The sequence below is a fragment of the Pseudochaenichthys georgianus genome, chromosome 20 (genome assembly GCF_902827115.2).
Source record: "Pseudochaenichthys georgianus chromosome 20, fPseGeo1.2, whole genome shotgun sequence".
NCBI lineage: Eukaryota > Metazoa > Chordata > Actinopteri > Perciformes > Channichthyidae > Pseudochaenichthys > Pseudochaenichthys georgianus.
The window spans coordinates 14,061,211-14,081,344 of NC_047522.1; the positions used below are offsets into that span (position 1 = coordinate 14,061,211).

The window sequence follows — 20,134 nt, forward strand, 5'->3', positions numbered from 1 at the left end:
AAATGGAGTGAGAATAAAGAGTTTTCGTGGCGGCTTCCCTGCCAATTCCCTGAAACACTTAATTATGCCTAATTGTTTCGAGGACAGAACACACACAGAGGCAATTAGCAACGATACTGTATGCATGGGCAACTCTTCACACGGAGACAGCATTTAGGCAAAAGAATAACAAAGTATAATGTTTGCACATTCCATAATACTGAGTTAAACTATGTGTGCAAGTAAACACATGATAGAGGCTATCACTGCATGTATTTAAAAAGCAACACTGCCTACTCAGTGCCTTACCCCACAATCTATCTTTAATTTTTTTCGTAGCCGACAAATATATGTATTCTATAGTGTAAATACAAAAGTCCCGTTTTACAAAATGCAAATAAATATAGTCGGAAAAATCATCAAAAACCAACTCCTGCTTGTTTGAGTTTACTATGTAGCATTTGTCTTTTAATAACTAATTATTAAAGGGATTTTCTTTTGTGAAAATGGCAAAAACCACTCTTATATCGTAGAATAGTGTCTATCTTCTCATGTAACTCTCCCACCTTAAAATTCCTAGTGATATGATACAAAAAGTTACATACAAGTTAAATATGTGCAGGAACGTATGGATATACATATTAAATGACAAACATATGCATGCCAATGTCTTTGTACACGTCACACATATATAGGCACCACTGCACATGTATGAACACACTCATACATATTGTACAGACACACACTCACACAATCGCACACACACACACACATCTCATGAAGAATTGGTCACTGCTCAACCAGCTGAAGTGCTTCAAGAAAAAGCACAATAATTCACAATAAAAGTCTAAACAGGTCCTCAAACATATATTTAAATAGATGTTGTTTCCATCTACAATGCATGAAGTAGTTTATCCTCTACCAGTATTCTCTCTTAATTTGGTCAATTCTTGAATCTGCTCTGCAATTCAATATTGTGCAAAACTGTCTTTTTTTTCAAAATATGTATTAATGACAAAATCCCTTCTTGGATTACACTGCAACCCAGAGGATGGAAATGTTAGTGCCGCCCTCGTGTGTAATCTGGTTAACCCGTCCTCGAATACAATCCAGAGTCACATACACTGCTGTTCCATTCTGGACCGGAAATGAGGCCCTCAGCCCGATACTGGCCCACTCGCTCCCTTCAGGCATTGAACCAGACACCTGCTGGGCCACAGGAGCTGCCGTCCCCCCGGGACCCAAAGCCTTCTGCATAGTGAGTTTGACAATATTGCAGGAGTGAATCAGCTTTAGATTGAGGGCAATGTTCGCCGTCCCTTTCTCATGGAAGACAAAGTTCTTCCTGCTGTTCGGCTCCCCTTGGCGAGACAAATGAACCTGGGGCGTGTCCGGGCTGATCTGCTGGAAGGACAGCTGCTTGTTCCTGACCGCTCCGGAGGGCAGACCGGTCTTGGACACGGTAGCGGTCAGGGCTGAAGACACTGCTGAAGGAATCCAGATAAGACTCAGCATACTGATCCCGGTGCTGTCCCCAAAGTAGCGGATGTTGCACTGGGAAGGAGACGTGATCTCGAAGCTGAGCGTGTCCCCGCCGGCGACGCTCACAGCGCCAGAGAGGGTGATGGAGGTGTCCCTGTAGTTGACGCCCGTCTTGAAGGCTTGCATCGCCTCCTGGCCGGTCCCGTTGCGGTTAGTGTAGGCGATCAGGGAGAAACCCTCTCTGATGCAGGTGTGGCCCATTGAGTAAAGCGCCTGCTGGAGGACGAACTTTACAACGCCGCTTTCTGTGAAGCGGACACCGCGGTAATCGTGCGTTAGAATGACCATGTACGGGTCGGAGACTGAGGTAATGCGGAACGTCGGGCGGTAGCTGGTTTGGTAGTGCGTCAACAGGGACATCTGAGCCGTCATCGCTACGGCACCAGTGTCGTGCGACAACCAGAGCAAGCTGAGAGAATTGGTGGTGATATCATAGACGTGAAGATCCTTGCTCTGGTTGCAGTGTTGATTGGGACTCTTCAGCAGAAGGGTGAAGGTGTGGTTGGGCTCCACCTCCACTCCACTGCTGACGCTGACACCTTGGAAGTATTTCTTATCCGGTTGTTCGATGCGAACACCACTGAGGTCCCGACCCTCCTCTTCTTGGCTCCCATTGAGCCTCATTCCCAACTGAAGGAAGTTCCTGCAGCTGTGCTTTATCGCAAAGTTATGATCCAACCAGACCAGGCCATGCTGCAGGAACGTCACCTGCCCCACCTCATTGGACAACAGATCTATTTTCTCTTTGCTTCTGATGTTTAGTTGAAGCCCTGGGAAGATGTGTGTGCCAGAGTTTCGAGCATGAGGAATTCCAACATTGGCCCCCCAAGACTGGGAGAGTTGGCTCTCTGAGGGCTGACCGCAGACAGAGTCAGTGACAGCGGTGCAGGTGACAGAAACAGGTTCTCCATCACAGTCGGAGCAGGCCTGGCACTCCTGCAGCTCCTGGTTGTAGAAGTAGTCATGACCACAAAAACCCATGACTGCTTCTCTCTCAGAAACTCCCAGACACCTGAACCCACCTGTGAAGTTAAAGAGCAGAGAAAATGGAGAAATCAACTTGTGAAAATGTGGGGGGAAAAGGTTGTTTAATGAAAATTAAAGGGGGGATAAGGTTTCACACTGCACATTCATGAATTGCTCTATTTTAAAAACGTATATATCAATGTGTTGAACTCACCTGGAGTATTAAGACACTTCACCCGCTCTCCACAAATGGTTGGTACTTCAAGGCATTCATCTCTGTCCTGCAATACACACACATTCATATTATAAGTGTTGGCATTATGTTAACAAAACAAAGGAATACAAACAAAATGTATCCATGATTTTATTTGGATTTCATTCAGCATGGATGGTAATCATAACTTTGTTTGCTCTAAAACCTGACCCCATTTGACACTTCTACCATCAGATAAAGCTATTTTAAGTTTGTGTACAGAATAGAAACTGCCTCACCATCAACCAAACATTAGTGCATTTAAAATTAGCAACAAGGTTGTGAACATGATTTCTAATTGTTAAAAACATTTTTATGAAAACAATCTTAAAATACATAAGAAAAAAACAAACATGAAATAAATCAGGTATATATATGAATCATATACTGTCAGCTCTGATAACGAACAAATAGGAATCCAAACATAATGTATTGAGGGTACGCTCACATGAAGTTTTGGAGCTTTAACTGGCTCATGTCACTTCTTTAGTTACAAAAAAGAGATCCATTTTTATTTTACTACATCCGTTAGCTAGCTAAAAATGGCAAAATATGTTTGTCTACCTGATGTGTCGTGACATGCATGAGGATATTGAAACGTAACTGGTCATTACAATTTTGCATTATTTATTTATGTGAATCCTTGAGCACATTTAGATGAGAAATTAACTTTTTTGGTAAGTTACTAAAATATTTATATTAAAAAAAAAGGTCACCTATTGTGCAAAATCCACTTTGTCATGTCTTTTATACATAAATATGTATCTCTGCGTTAAGATATACGTTTCAGGAAAAAAGATTCTATCTCTTATTGTCTTGATCCATTTATATAAAAACCTGCCTGAAAATGAGTTGATCAGATTTTGGCCTCTTTATGATGTCATAACGATGTTGGGCTTGTGTAACCATTAGCCAATAACCAACCAAGGTAACACCCCCCCCCCCCCCCCCCCCCCCCCCTTATCACCTGAATCCTCCTAGAACACCATTGTGTTTTTTTAACCAAATATCTCGCAGAGGGGCGTGGGGAGTGGCTCCTTATTTTCATCTAAAGTAACAGACACAGAATCAGCACTTCTGAAACAGGGCTGAAACAGAGGGGGATTATGGGATGCTACAATGCATGATCTGATTGGTATTTCAGACACATTCTTGTATATATCTGAGACCTATAATATGTTGATGAAAAACACTATAAACGGGGACCTTTTAATATACTATTTTTGCAGTACCTCTGCTTGCCACTAGTAGGAACTCTAAGGCAAACCAGATGTTGAGAATAGCTGTTTGAAAGGAGCATACCTGGCACATCCTGTCTGCAGTTGGAGAACACTGTGAGATCAGGAAGAAGCCCGGCGGACACATGGTGCACTTCTCACACTTAGGTGGATCCTTCTGAAAATCACAGAACTCCTCCTGCTCACAGGAAGTAGAGCATCCCAGCAGAGGTTGAGGAAAATGAGCCTCTCCGACTACATCCATCGTCTTGGAGTCCAGATCCATTTTGTGCACGGCGTAGGATTTCTGCAGGTGGCTGCGGGCCTGGCTCTGCAGACCCGCCAGGTGGCTCTCGAAGTAGCTCTGCAGCTCACCCTGCAGACCCTGGAAGGAAACCTGTTTGATGGTCTCTGAGAGGAGGCCATACTGGTTCTTCACCACATCCATCTGCTCATACATGCGCCGCTGCTGGTCCAGGATCTCCCTCTGCTGGGACAGAAGCGCCTCCTGTTGGTCGGCGAGTTTCTGCTGCAGGTCGCGGATGATTATTTGCTGGGTTCGCAGGGCCTCCACCAGCTTCTCCTGCCCTTTGGCCAGCTGGAGGTGCAAGATGAGGGCATCTTCTGAGGGAACTTCATTCTCTCCTGAGGGGAAGATAATTCAAAATGAAAGAAGGTTTTATTGTTAAAAACTGTGCAGTGGAGGAAGTGATTGGATTAAGAGTGATTCTGATTTGACGCTGGAACAAAGTGTGAACACTCAGTGAACCCCATTGTATTGGGTAGCTGGCAAGTGCAATGAAAGTTTCCTTTATGGACCAACATCAAAGCGGATATTTTCTGGACAACTGACTCAGAGACATTTCCAGTCCTGCTCAGCTCTTTCTTTTGTTGGTACTTGTGGGTTATCTGTCTGTTTTTTTTTCAGACTCTCTACGCACTTAGAGGGTTAGGGGTTAGGGTATGGGTTAGGGTTAAATTAAAAAGTGTCTACAGATAACCCACAAGTACCCTTTTTCTTATGTACCATGATGCCCTTGTGCAGATCACTGGAGAAACAGGGTGGTTAAAGTCAATCAAATATAATAAGCATTTGGTCATTATTATGTTCTTGCTTTCACTGCAAGAAAATACCAGGTGGACTGATGAAGGACATTTTAAAGAAATGAAATCATCATCGCAACAGTTAACGTTTTTATTTGACAGAGAAGATGATGAAGCATCTTTGAGTTTCATGAAAAGCGCTATAAAAGTCCAATATATTATTATTATTATTATTATTATTATTATTATTATTATTATGAAAGCAGACCTGGCTTGATGTCACATGTGAGCTGGACACCCAAAGGAGCTCCGCCAAGTTCCGGAGATGGATATCCAAGCTCCGGAAAATCCCCCATAAACTGTGCGGCTCTGTCGGACAGATGGACAGGAGGAAGCTGGCTCTCCTCTGAACTACAGCCCTCTCCCACACATGACTTCGCTCGCGCTTTTGACCGTATCCTCAGCGGCAGTCTGCACTCGATCCCTTTACATTCTCGGGTGTCATTGGTGATGGGCTGAAATTGTTTCACAAGAGCGGCGCAGTCCGCATCCGTGCATCCTGCAGGTAAAACTTCAGGCGCTCTTATCCGCGTGCCACTGCTGCTGTCAGTGTGCCGCACGCGAAGTGGCTGCACAGGCGGATACCCCTCTGAGACGGCTCTTGGAGAGCCCGGGTACGCATGGTGTTGGCCGGCCACTATATGCGCCACTCTCGGGTGATGGTGCCGCGGCGGTCTGGAGGTTCTGCCCCCCGGACAGTGCGCTCCGACGCACGGTCTTGGATCGCTGGTTTCCGCGCCGTAGCAGTGCGTCCCCCGGCAGACCTCTGCGACAATTTGCGTCGATATCCAAGAGAGCAGCAGCAACAATACAGGTGTTACTAAAACCATTGTTGCTTCTGCGTTAGTTGTCTCTCTGCAAAAGAAGAAACATGCACATTAAGCTTTTGATTCCCGGGTGGTGGAGACATCTACAAAATGGTCCTGTGATCCATCTCTGAGCTTCTTTCTGATGAAACCCCTCTCACTATAGAAACAAAAGTATAAGTATTATTGACCAATCATTACCTTCAGATCCAGAGTTCGGTGAGACTGAACGTCTGTCAGTAAAACATAAAACATTAGACACACGCAGCCCTACCGCCTGCTCTCTCCATGTCTGACCCACTGTGAGAGATTCTGCACTACAATGTCAGTATGTGGCATTCCTAAGACTTAATTAGCATCAGGTTTCCCCCGGCCACAATTTAACCCTTCACCTTCCCTGCTTTCCATGCAGGAACCCCTCATTGATGTGGAGGAAAAGTGAGACATTTCCTAAAAAGAAATATTGGCTCCCACGATCATGAGATGATGTCCATGGCTAAATGTTTTCCTGTCCTGTCATCTTCTCCTGCAAACTGTCACTTTTCATTTTGCTCACTGCTGACTTCCCTGTGACCTCAAGACCATCCAAGTTGCAGAAAGTGGCAGTATTATTTTCTTTTTAGCACTTTCTGAATGTTGAGACAGCTGCTGGTCCTCCACCCAGTGCCTTCAAGTTATACTGGGCTTGTCAACACTGAGTGCCCCACTTTATAGACAGAGCCAACAGAGGTCAAACCTTTGTTGAGGTGACCTATGGCTGAAGTCAGGAATGTGAAACCCACAGCTGCTTTTTGGACCCTCTCATTTTAGTTCATCAGCACAACTACATGGGAGGTTATCTGAGGATGATGTGTGGTGGGATGTTTGGAGTTCTTCAGGTTCTGTTGTCACTTTCTATTTCATTAGTTAAAGGTCAGACACATGGAAGCCCATTTCTGCAAAGGGGAAAAAAGGCATTATGACAAAAAAACAACTTTGACCATTGATTATAAGTATCTCATCATTCAGATACAATAATTCAAAGTGTTGACTTATAATGTTCATATTATAACTTGCCTTATATTTTTGTTTTTAATCTATCAAATTGTTAATCTATTTTCCCACTCATTCTATTATACTATTGCCATATTCTGAAAATGTTTACCTAAACAAGTTGACTTATTCTCAAACCATTCTTACTTCTGGAAACTGTACGTGTTTGATTCTCTCATAATTAGTTAACATCATACAATTTTGACGTAGTATACCATTATGTTGATCGAGTACAAACCTCAGTATCCTTGTTTGTTGGATTCTGTTGGCGTAAATCCAGCCAAGCAGCACTTTAGGGGCTGAGCGGAAAACTAAATTAGAATGAAAAAATGTGGTTGTTTCCTGCATTAACATGCAGAGTGGATCAGCACTCCACAAAGAAAATAAGTGGTGCAGCTTGGTATCACGAACATGATCTACACCACCCACCAAATGTAGAGTACAGCAGAGTACACACAGAGGGCACTACAACACTCCTAATGCATCACTTTTCCCATCATCATTGTGACAGTTTGTCCTCTGCAGTGCTATATTTGACAAATGCTTTATCGTTTTGAAAGGTGCCCACTGGTTTTGTCATTAGCACCCCTTTTTCTTTTAGTGCAGAAATGCCCAAGAAAGGTTTTTAGAGGGTGTCATAGCACTCTGATGTAATATGATGGAGACTAATAGCTTAAAACAATGTCCTTCCTACACCTCACACCTTTCCATCTGGGGTTCTGTACACTAAAACATAAATACTGCTCTTTTTCAACTCTTTGTTTTGCAGCCTTCAAATATTTGCCCCTAGTTTATTTGAAATTAACTTAATTTGTCCAAACATCTACAAAAATCTATGTCTTGAAGCTGTCTTATTTATCAAGACCATCTAATTCCCCATGCTAGACAAAAACATTAGCCGTATCCGCTATGTTGGACCACAATCAGTCACTGAAATGTAACTGCAAAGTATATAAATAATTCTCTTTGCTGCAGAGCTCTCCAACCAGTAATCAGCCTATGAAAAATGTTCTCTGAGGCACGCCATGCTTGTGTTTGGGACATGCTTGGAGCTAATGGAAGGGTGCATATGTCCATCTGTTTGTCAACCCCTGAGAGAGAAGAGAGGAAATGAGGGCTTTGACTCATGACTGTACCCCAAGTGTTTGTTTAATACGTCATGAACCATAAAAGCCTTTTTGTAAAAGCTGAAGGTTATTTGGTTTCCCCCTGTTGTGCGCAGCTTCACTGTATAATGACTCAAGTTTAAAATAAGGTTAGCAATGGGGCAAAGTTGTTCTTTTAAGTATAAGTATGCTTTATGATCTTAATTTTTCCTTACATTTAACCTTTTATATTTGTTGGCCTTATAAAAACCTTTTGTAAGCTGACAAGGAATTTAAATAAACAAGAAGTGAAATCTTGGCCTCACAGGTTGACTCAAGGAGAAATGCAAATAAATAGAGATATCTGTGTCTGCCAGGTCAGATAAGATCCAGAGGCTATTCATAGCCTGACAGCTTCTCTCTCCTTGGTTCCCCCCTGAAGATGACCTTGTTGCACCACACCAGTGTCTTAGGATATTTCTTCCTGATTTTAAGAAGAAATAACCTCTTGAGCAACTTTTGTATGCCTGAGTGTTCAAAACGTGTACAGCAACTAATTCTATATGTAGGATCTATGCATTAGTAATAGTTTTTTTGAAATACCTTTAGTCATGTCAGGCTTTTCCATCGAACTATGAATTTCTCCAATATTGCTGATAACCATTTTCTGCATGATATCCCTATGCATCAGTAATAGTTTGCCTGAGTCATCTCTGAGCCAGTCTCAAATTCATAGTTGTTTTTGTATATCCTATTCCTGTCCTGTTTCTAAGTTTAATTAATAGGTTATATTGATATTCTGAAATGATTGCGAAGACAACCGATTAACACTTTTATTTTGGTTTTCCATTTTTAGCCCTGTTAAGTCTCTCTTGGTTCCCCCCTGAAGATAACTGACCTTGTTGCACCACAACAGTCTTAGGATATTCCTTCCTGATTTTAAGAAGAAATAACCTCTTGAGTGTAAGTTAAAGCAACTTCTGTATGCCTGATTGTATTTAAAACGTGTTCAGCAAATCATTCTATATGTAGGATCAATCTTGAAGCAACATTGTGTTTTTCTGAAGAATTCAGATCACTGGAGCTCAGTTCGATCTGGTGTTTGCTGTGTGACGTGCCACACTACCACTCCTGTCTAAAGACCGGCAGTATATCAGTTTCAGTGAGGTGAATTATTAACCAAGACCGTCAAATTCCCCATGCTGAATCAGCCGTTCTCTCACTCCCACGAGACCTCTCTTTCCTTTTTAACCTCCAGATACTTCATCATCAACTCCTCTCCAGATTTCCCCTGATCTGTACGCGTTTGAAACATTTGCAATACAATGCAGATAAGGAGACTGTGGAGAGGGACGGCTCAGCGCTGCCAAGACAAGACTTGTGAAAGTGTTGAGCTTTCAGAAGGAATGTAGTGACAGGTCTAGACCTGAACTTCCGCATTAAGCAGGAAGAAGTCAAGAGTCAAGACCCAGATGCAATCCACATCAACACACCCAACGGCGCCTGTATATGACTGTTTTGTTGGTGTTCAGCTTTATTAGAGAGTAGTAATTTGAGGTGGAACTGATGCCCATGAAGCTGTTATCTTGAAACTAACTGGTGAAACTTGGATTAATACATTTGGAAAGGTGAGTTTACATCTCTGCTAAGTTGGATGTTTCAGTTAACGGTGAACACCCATAGCTGCTTTTGTTCTGAGCGTTCATATCTTTGAGTGTTCTGTATATTAATCATTGTTATTTTTTTATTGACTGGCTGTCACATCAAACACTTTTTTCTCCTCTAGCTAGAAGAAAAATAAAGATATCGCTAATCATACACACTGAGAATCTTAGACATCCTGTCATATCCTAGATACAGATTTTTAAAAGTTGTCAGAGTATGTAATAATAGTACAACAATATGGCTATTGTCACCCAAGACGGATTTGTTCTTTTGAGATAAGGTTTTATTAGGTTGCTGTATAGAGATAAGTCAGTCATTAGGATATTTTAATATAATCAAAAAGGGAGTAAGTTCATATGTGCTCTTGTCTGCTTTCGAAATGGGTGGACCGGCTCTAATTTCATACTGCTGTATGACTCAATAACCACATGAAACTGATAGGGTTGGCCTCCTATTTTAAAGCTATGTGCTGTCAGTGAAGATAGGAACATGTTGTGCATTCGGCTTTTTGAGATGTGATTAAATAAAAGAAAACTGGACCGAATTACTTATAAACAGTCTTTCATTGCAAAAGTCTGTTTGCAATACACGAGTAAAAACCTTTAGGTTGGCCGTTTTTGACCTGCTGTCAAGTCAGAGGAGGCTGAAATATATGTTTAGACAGACTGTCAAATGAGTCATGTGCAGAGGGGATTTTATGTAAAGGAAAAAAGTTGAAGGATTATGTAAACCAACCCCTTCTGGAAATTACTGTACGCGTTTGATTTCTACAAAAGCACATATACCCCCTTCAGCAAACATAGATATGATCTTGTGAATTGCTAAATGTCAGATGTGATTCGTGCTTTTTATGCCTTTCAGCTCTTTGTTTTTGCTGCTGACCCCCTTATTTGCCTACTTTACAGTAGAGTACATCTAGTTCAGCAAACACATCTACCCAAGACCCAAGTAAAGATATTTGAGCCGAGTAAGAGAGAGAGTTTCTTTACAGTATGGTAAACATGCTGGGCTTTAATATGAGTTTTGTCTGGCTTCCATTTTCTTGTCTGAAGCTTGAGTTACACATGTGTGGATTTAAAAAAGGGCCGAAACATAATTGAGATTATTACTTCTGTAAGAATATAGTTTTCCCTATGCTATATTTTATACTTTGTATTCCTTTTGATAACAGATGTACAGTGGTATGTTTTCACAAATGCATTGTGCGAGTTTGAAAGGTTGCCAAATGTCATGCCCCAAACATTTCCAATAATATTTATAAATGCTTGACAATTCACATATTTCAGAGCGGCCTCTGGAAAGTAAACGAATAAATTATGCAAAGAGGCAGCTACATACTTTTATGATTGTTTTCCTTCAGGCTGCATATTATTTCAAAGTTATGTGAATATGAAAACTTTGTTTTACAGTAAGAGTAGTGATTGACAGGAACATCAATTATTCCATTATTCCCTCCATTTGACCTTACTCAGGGCAATCTACACTTTTATCAGATTAAAATGCTAAATGTAGCTCTCTTTTGAGCACTTTATGCATCAGTAATAGTTTTTTGATACCCTTAGTCATGCCAGGCTTTTCAATCTAACTATGAAGTTCTCCAATATTGCTGATAAAAATATTTTTGCATGATTTCCCAACAGAAACACGTCATCTCTGAGCTCAAATTCATAGTTTTTTTTTTTTATCCTATTCCTGTCCTGTTATAAATTTAATAAAAAGGTTATGCTGATGTTGACAACAGATTAACACCTTTATTGTTGTTTCCCTGTTTGTGTTTGCATTGTCTCACTTACAGAAGAAAAAAAAGCGTAATACTTCCTTAATTTGAATGTTGAAGGGGGGTTCACAGAAGAAGTGATTATTAAAACTCCCATAACCTTTTCACAAAGAAAACATAGAAGTGCTTCATTTCATGCATTTGGCCTAAAAACACATCTGTCAAGAGTGACCCAACTGACTCTTTCTTTCTCCCTTTTGTTACTTTAGAAAATACCCAATGAAAATGGCATCAGACGCTCACTGTGTTTACATGTTCTGTGTGTTGACCAAAGCCATATGCGGTTGTTGTAGCAAGATCTGTTGTTTTGTGGTTGTCATAACATTATATGAAATGTGAAACCACAGGAAAGAAAGACCAATACAAAATAATTAAAGAGCAGTCATAAAAGAGTGCGTCACTATGTTTTTGTTTAGCCATTATGAAAATTATCCCATGCATTGGCCCAGGCAATGTGTATGTTTCAGACCCTTTAAAATGTGAAATTAAGTGTGTGAGGAAACATTATTATGAAGGCCGCAGGTGGCTGTTCATGCAGGGCCGTCCCTCCCTACAGAAAGATCACGCAGACTGCGTGGAGTCTCACCTCGCGGAGGGGGCCTCATCTTGCGGAGGGAGCCTCAACTGAGCCGCAACTGCAGCGCACCTATGCGTTTATGCGGCGCAATTAGTGTGGTGCGGCACGGTGTCGCCGCTGTGAGGCTCCACCAACCATCCGTCCACCCCCCTCTAACTTTGCGTGGGGCCTCAAATTGGCCAGGGACGGCCCTGTGTTCATGTCACCATTTCCTACACAATTTCAACATTGCATGTGGCAGGAAATTCGCCCTTCACCACTTCCCTCAAGGGGCGTACCATTTTGAAAAACAGGGGTGGAGCTGGCCCACAACTGACAACATTTAAGAAGACACACATACAATATTCACATAGAAGTGATTGCCTGACACTCAAATAAGTAAAATACCTTATGTTAAAATATCACAAACTAACCCAGAGATATTTCGCAAGTCTTTATCTAATATTTTCACAAACCCATTTATGGTAGTAGGTAGGCCTATAGGGATTAAGATTACTTAGCTTCAAACTATATTTGCACACTCCATCTGTTAGATATTTGAACAATATTGATTAATCTAACATTCAAATGAGAGAAATCAGGTCACTGTATGAACTATTTCCTGGAACACAATCAGTCACTCCTGTCTCCTCTGCAACATTTAATTTGTTTTGTGTTTTTTTTGTTTGGCTCTAAATGTTAACAGATTCCAAACTGTAGTAAGTGAATGCAGCGAGTCACATTTTGTTAGACACTATAAAGCAGACTGGATATGTTGTTGTATAATCCTTTATCTGGGATGGATGAAATCTTATCGGTTAACTTAAAGTTTAACCAACAACATTAAAGAGTGTGTGGAGCTTGTTTTTAGGTTAGTGACTTCCAGGACACTAAAATGAGGCCTATGAAAAAATAATGGGTTAAGAGTGTGTAGCCACTAGCTCAACATATCGGTTTGAGGCATTCAGAAGCCGTAGCCCATCACTTAAAACAAACCAAACGTTGACTTAACCCCGGCTATCTTTAATATAAGTTCGACACAACCACATTCACCTGCATTTTTAAATACGAGCGTATAGCCTTACTATACTATTTTGAATCAAAGAGACCAACTGAGTTCTGAGGACAAGTCATACTGTATATAGATTTTGACATAATAAGACTCAGAGTAATGCTTGTCACTCTCTGAGGCACATAAGTGCTTTGAGCTAAATGCTAACATCTGTGTGCTAACATTTTTAAGCATGAGCAGGTAGTTTTACCTTAGTTTAACGTGTTTGCCAACAATTAGCTTTGTGACAAAGGGTGTGTTATTGTTAACAGTTATTTTTGCAGGTAATACTTCATAAGATGGTTCTTTTGGTATTTAACAATTTGACGTGATGATTTCGCTTGATGAAAAGTCAGAGAACTACAATCATTAGGATACAAAGTCTTGATACCATTACATGTTTATACTGTATATACTAAATGCTGTGCTAATACATCCAAGAGATGTTGAGACACTGAAACATGACTTAATGAATGCACAAGAAACAAATGATTGGCAAAATATAGGCTTATGGTAATCCATATATGGTTTCTGTTTCTATCCATAGAAGTACAAAATTATAGCGTGACTAAAATGGAGGCTATCGATCTTCTTGAACAGCAACCAAACACCTGGCAGAAAGTGGATCTTTAATGTTCACCAGACTGCTTCAGCAGTTACAGCAGCCCTTCTCTGTGTTAATATGTCCTTCCAGTAAAATTGTTCCCTTTCATGCTCAGTCATTTTAGGGCATACTGATCAATTAACATCACATTACATTTCTGGAATTAGTGAAACAAAAAACCCCGTCAAAGCGCCACTGTGGCTGAATGAATGCGCCACTGGTCATGTTCCACTGTAAGAAAACAGGTTCTCTGTTTAACAGCAAATTCTTGCCCATCATAACATTTGCTCTGAGGAAAATGGGGAATAAAAAAAATACATGTGCGAGAGACAGCATACTGTACATAATTACAGTATGCTGTGTCTTCAGGATTTGTTTCAGGAAAAACACAGTCTGTTCACGATGTATTTAACTTTGTATTTAAGCAGTCATATGTATGAGCCTTGGCATTTAAACAGCAATTTATAACAAGCATGAATATTTTATAAATATCAATAGTTTTAAAATCCTGTTTACTGTACACTTTAGGGTGTTCCAGGGATTTTTGTGATCATGAAATATCCTGATTATTGTTTTTCAGCCAGCAGTATTTGATACAAATTGCTATTTGTATTCATGATGAATGAAACCTACTGTGTGTCAGTTTTTTTAATTGAAAGAATGTACAGTAATATTAAATATTATCTGTGGCTGGAACTTAGAAAGTAGAGGTCTGGCAAAAAAAGTACAACTGACTTCTAAATCTGAAAAATGAAATAATCTTTGCACTCCCCCAAGTTCAACAAGACACAACAAGTTCTGGCAAAAACGGAGTGCCTGGTAGTTATGAGTAGGGTTGGGTATCGTTTGAATTTCCACGATTCCGATTCCGATTCTACTTTTCGATTCCGGTTCTTAACGGTTCTCGATTCCGATTCTTTGAGGGGCAGGGTAAAACAATGATACATGCTTCTTCCACAAAAAAATTACATTTATTCGAGAAACTTTTACATAGGTTAGTTTACAGTAATATTCACATTAATCAGTCTGTTTATATTCACTGCTATGTAACTGTAACCTGAGAACCACTGAAGCTACAACAGTGCAACAGTTAAACTTTTAAAAACAGTTCTTGTTGAGAAAAACAAGCATATCTGCCTTCTCAGGCATACCGGGAAGAAATGTTTGAACATTTTGAAGTAAAATGCTTCAATCTGGTGCACACGCAGAATTACTAGAGACTAGATCTAGGGGGTACAACTCTAAACACCCATATAAAAAAGATCGGTTTACATTTTAATAATTAAATAACAAATAGCCTACATGTAACGCATTTTATTTGTGTTGTTCATTCATATCTTATTTTACTATTTTATTTATGCATATTTTTTATCTCTCCAGTTTAAAACGTTATGTCTGGTTTACTGTCCTATAGTATACATTGGAATGATTTCAAACCTGTTTTATCCCAATAATTATAAAAGAGTGCCTTGGAAATATGTGTTTACATAAATTGTGATCAAAACGTTTGAGACCCACTGAGATAACTTAGACTAAAGTGAACTATCTAAACCCTCAGAGTCCTTTACCTCACTGAGCTGTAGTTATCAGCCTCAGTCTGACTGGAGAGGACTCTCCCTCCACATCATTGTAGAAACATCTTATTTTTCCGTTAGAGCAGCTAGCACCAGATGCTAACAACAACAGCGCCCTCCCTTTCTCCCTAGCTCACTCGCACGTTGGCTGTGAGCTGCGGTTGCCAGATAAGCCAACATCCCCCATTTTCATCACTTGCAGCGCCCATCGTACAGGGCAAATGAAAAGTGTAACCGGGATGAAAAGGGTGTTACATTTACTTAATTATGAATGTTGTTACATCAAGGCCGAAAATTAGGATGAGCACCAATGGTCAAAACATTTTTTTTTCTCCCAGAGCTGTCAGCGCAGCGCCTCCACAGATCTGGCGCCCTAGGCGAACATTTATAATGCCAGTGCGACGGGCCCGCCCTGGTCTCAGGTTACACTGTAGGAAATGTAGATACAACGCTACATTTCCCGCCCCGCTGCAGTCATGCAGTAGGCTACGGAGAGAGGCGAGAAACATTTCCTCAGGAATCGAAAAGCGGAGCCGAAATTCACATTTCTAAATGATGCCGTTGGAATCGAAATGTTGGAACCGGTTCCGAACCGGAACCGGTTCTCGGTACCCAACCCTAGTTATGAGTACATACCTTTCTTGCTTCAGTCTGGGTGGAGATGATAACATAGCCTCAGGTCACGTATTACATCTATTCTGCACACATTTTAAAGGATGCGGTACTGTGTCTCACCACTGGCTGTGAAACATGTTTGTGTATCTAACAGTTGTGTCACCATGAAGATGGATTTACCTCACCATTCCAGACATTCCTTTAATGTCATTCATCATGAGAACCGTATCCAATCAATGGAAATGATTTGCTTCCTTGTACCACCAATCAATACAGCTCATTGAGAAACATGCTGTTCCAACAGTTCACTTTGGGGTTATCAGATTGTTGTCACATGGTAAAATAGTTTACGGTCTGATGTTGGTGGTTTTTTTATTTGTCTGACTCTGCTGTGTTGTCGTTGCTTCAAACAGATGGATGACATTGACGCCATGTTCAGTGACCTACTGGGGGAGATGGACCTCCTCACTCAGGTGAGATAAGACAGTTGTCAAAGCATCGTTTTTTGTTTTATTGAATATTTATTTGTTACCTATTTTATTATTTATTACATGACTCGTGATTACCTCCTACAACTTCCTGTTATATTATTATTGAAATGATTGCTGTTTAGACAGTAATAAATACCTTATACTAGTCTTATTATTACAATAGAAAAGCTTTATCTCCAAAGATTTCTTCAATGTCAATATAAAGCATTATAATCCCTTTTTTGCTTTTGGTTTTGAAGGAAATATCTCATGCAACACATACTGAACACAACATCACATTCTCTGAACTGCCCATCGTTAATCCTTTGACATTACCTCAAATAGCCTTTTTTTTGTTAGAGATAGACGACAAACTCACTTAAACCCACCATCGATCACTGAGACATTCTAGACAGGCGAGCACAGACACAACAGGGGGTAACACTCTTTGCAGTCATCTAACAGACATAACTTACACACTCTTTTGGGGGAGGTCAAATGGCAACAGCCAGTAAGAGATTACACATTTTTTTGTGAAAATTCCTGCTGAGCACTTTGATGTTGTTTTCCCACCGACCAGTCATTTTAAATCACTTCTATTTTTGCCAGGGGGGCTTAATACAGCACATAGAAGTCCTGTTATGTGTACTACTTAAAACAGATGTAACATTAGACAACACTATACTTTCTTACATGATGTTTGGTGACAGTTCATGTTATAGAATGTGTTGTGGATTAACTCAGTGGGCCTCTGGGGGTCTTATGTCTGTACAGATAATATATTCATTCTCTTATAAACACACTGCCTTGTTTATTCTTCCCTTCAGAGTCTCGGTCAGGAAACTGTACCTCCTGCGTCCCTCAGCAGCACAAACAAGGAAACCAACTACTCCATGAGCTACACTGACCTGAATGGTGACTTAGCATTTTGTCTGTCATGTGTGTCGAAATACTACAAAGAGCTGTGTGTTCAGCTTTTCCACGATGACATACACAGGCAGGATATACTTTGAATGTTTCAGTCAACTAAAAAAATATTGAGATTGCTACAAGTAGTATATTTGGCTACTGTTTAAAAGGTGATTTTAGACAAAGATTTTGATTGCTGTAGGTGCTAATTATTCGGTGTTGGCCTCTGGCATTAGCATTGTGTTTTTGTCTGTATCAGCCTTTCAACTACTTTACAAGGATTATAAACCTTCATATATCAAACTAAAAAACAATCAATCAAAGAATAAATGTTTTTTTAATAAGACTAAAACTTTATAACCATGATGCTAGTAGCTCTCAGTTGTGCTTTAAGCTAAATGCTATCATCAACATGCTAATATTATCACAATGACAAGATCAACATGCTAATGTTTTAGCATGCTAGCATATGCTAAAAAGCACTGAACACAAATGAGGCTGATGGTAAAGCCATTAGTTTAGCAGGTTTTTTGTCTTGCCCAAATATTAAGACAACTGAGATGTTAACCTGATGGTGGTTAAGGTATCATAAAAGTCATTTTGAATTGATCAAATCAGGAGTTGAACACCAATGTCATTAGAATCGACTTCGAGCGACCACAAATGTATGTTACATATCTCACTGTATTCTTAATCCTAACATTTGCATAGAGTAATATTACCATTTGAAAGGTGTACTGTAGAACATTACATTTTAATATGACACAGAGAAAAGAAGAACTTGTAAAAAAATGAAAGCTCTTACGGTTTAAAGAAAACGCTCAAGACATTTCTAAAAAGGAACTAGGGCTACCAAGTTCACTCACTGGTCAAATACTTTGAAAGAGAGGTAACACAAATGAATTATATGAATAATGAATTAAAGGTGGGGTAGGTAATTTTGGAGAAACCAGCTCGAGTGCTTCAGAATTTGAAAATACACAGCTGGAAAAAATCTGCCACTTCCTTACAGAGCCCCTCCTCCAACACACACGAACGCGCACATGACCAATGAGGGCACGAGATAAATGTGTGCACAGATGGAAGGCTGACAGGCAGGTAGGCCTTCCAGTTATTTTAGCCGGGTACAGTACTTACAGTAGCCTACTACGGCTTCCACAGATGACATTATGGATTTTTTTGTCAAAGCACTTAAGATATTCATTGCTATCGGGATGTTCAGAGCATTCCCTAGAATATAACAAAAAGTGTATCTCGAGCCGGTTTCTCAAATTTACCTACCCCACCTTTAAGATAAGATCTAGACAAAATGGACCTTTATTAATCCCTGTGGGGAAATTCAGTAGAATGACTGTAGGCCTATATACTGAAATGGGATACTGTTCCTAGGTCAGTTCCTAACAAATAATCAGACTTTCTTCTAACATCAGACTCCCTCTATGAATTGGAAGACACCGATTTGGATGCGCTCATGGCGGATTTGGTTGCGGACCTGAATGCTACAGAACTGAAACTTGCAGCAGACATGCAAGGTCTGAAACAGCCATCACCGCCCCCGCCTGACCTGCCACCCCCGCCTCAGGGCCTGAGCCCCCGTCCTACCTCCTCACCCGTTTCCCCAGCATCACCAGCGATCAGCACCAGCAGCAATGTTAGCACCCCCACCTCCTCCACCACCTCCCCTTTACCGCCTCCTCAGACTACAAAGCCTACAAGGGTGAGTCAGCTAGAGTTTGTAAAATGAGAGTAGCATCTCTGCAATTACCTTTTGACCTCTGTACTACTTGGAACTGATCCAACATTTAAGAGGTGAGTGATTTAACCAAGAGAGTTTGGTTGATACAGTTTGAAAACAAATGCTGGCTGCCACATCTTGCTAGCTGGAGATATTGAAAAAGAAAAGAAACATTCTTCACATTATTAAGCTCTTAACATGTAATAGCAAGAGCAATAATGCTATAATCTCTGTTATAATTGGAGGTGTGTCTTGATTTACCGATTCACTTCCTGAGCCGTGCGTGACTAGACACTGTTACAACAAAAACACCTTGCACCAGTTCCCAGCATATTCCTTTCTAGCGATTTATGTTTGCCTTTGTCGAACTGGGAAGAGTGGTATTGCTCTTATAACAGTTGAGACGGTGAGATCATGGCAAAGTTGTTCCTGGATGGAGGCATCTGTTACAGTTGCAGAGACGTGTGACGCGAAACAGCCGTGAGTCTGTCTGGAACAGATCAAACACATGCAGCAGGAAAGGAACAGGATCAATATACGAAAAGTTGGGGAAGGGGAGTGGTAGTGTTGGTGGGAGGGTGAAGCCAGACTGGAGCTTATTGCTTTAGCAGGGCTTGTTACCTCATCCCTCTGAGGTAAAATCACCATCTGTGCTGAGGCAGAGAATGTGTCATTGTTAGGAAGAGGTGTGCAAGTTCATTTAAACGGCACTGTAGGCAGGAGTTATACGCCAAAGGAAAGAGTATCCTATCCCTGCTAATGGAGATTTTGTAGATTAGATCTAATGTCTCAAATGAAATTTCTAAATGCACATTTCACACATGAAGTTATGAACCATTAAATTAAACACTCCACCTCCTGTGCAGAAGTTGAAGTGCTACATCCGCAAAAATGATCGACCCAGATTAAAATGTTTTCCTCTCATAGCATATCTCAACATTATGCGAATCACACTTTTTGGCTTATCTCACGAGAGTTAGATGAGAATCTTAATTCCACTTTCATTTATAAAGCTGAAGCTATCGCCTTATCTTAGACAGGGAAAAGGTTAACCTGGCTCTGTCTCAGGGTATTAAAATGCGCCTATACAATCACCTCCAACTCACAATGTGTTTTTGGCTTGTTGGTTTAATCTTAACTTGAAAAAGTGTCTTTAGAAGGTCAATTGTAATGTGCGCAGAGCCTGCCTGTCTC

The 20,134-nt window shown here is 40.6% G+C and overlaps 2 protein-coding genes across 3 annotated transcripts in view; one reads left to right on the plus strand and one right to left on the minus strand.

Annotated features, from left to right (window-relative positions):
* Positions 1 to 416: 416 nt before the first annotated feature.
* On the minus strand, positions 417 to 6,151 carry nell3 (NELL (neural EGFL like) family member 3). Its single transcript, XM_071206930.1, has 5 exons — positions 6,069 to 6,151; positions 5,270 to 5,916; positions 4,043 to 4,602; positions 2,702 to 2,768; positions 417 to 2,543 (listed from the first exon to the last, which is right to left on the minus strand). The coding sequence occupies exons 2-5, from the start codon at positions 5,889 to 5,891 to the stop codon at positions 1,012 to 1,014; spliced, it is 2,781 nt and encodes a 926-aa protein (XP_071063031.1). The 5' UTR covers positions 5,892 to 5,916; positions 6,069 to 6,151; the 3' UTR covers positions 417 to 1,011.
* A 3,075-nt stretch (positions 6,152 to 9,226) lies between these two features.
* apbb1ip (amyloid beta (A4) precursor protein-binding, family B, member 1 interacting protein) overlaps positions 9,227 to 20,134 on the plus strand; it is a 28,277-nt gene continuing 17,369 nt past the window's right edge. The window contains exons 1-4 of one of the 2 annotated variants that reach the window (XM_034108765.2): positions 9,227 to 9,612; positions 16,240 to 16,299; positions 17,124 to 17,211; positions 18,636 to 18,922. In XM_034108765.2, coding sequence (XP_033964656.1) covers positions 16,240 to 16,299; positions 17,124 to 17,211; positions 18,636 to 18,922 — 435 coding nt within the window. In that variant the 5' untranslated portion in view covers positions 9,227 to 9,612. Of the gene's footprint in view, positions 9,613 to 15,679; positions 15,891 to 16,239; positions 16,300 to 17,123; positions 17,212 to 18,635; positions 18,923 to 20,134 lie in introns of those variants that run through there. The other variant, XM_034108766.2, reaches the window with a different exon arrangement.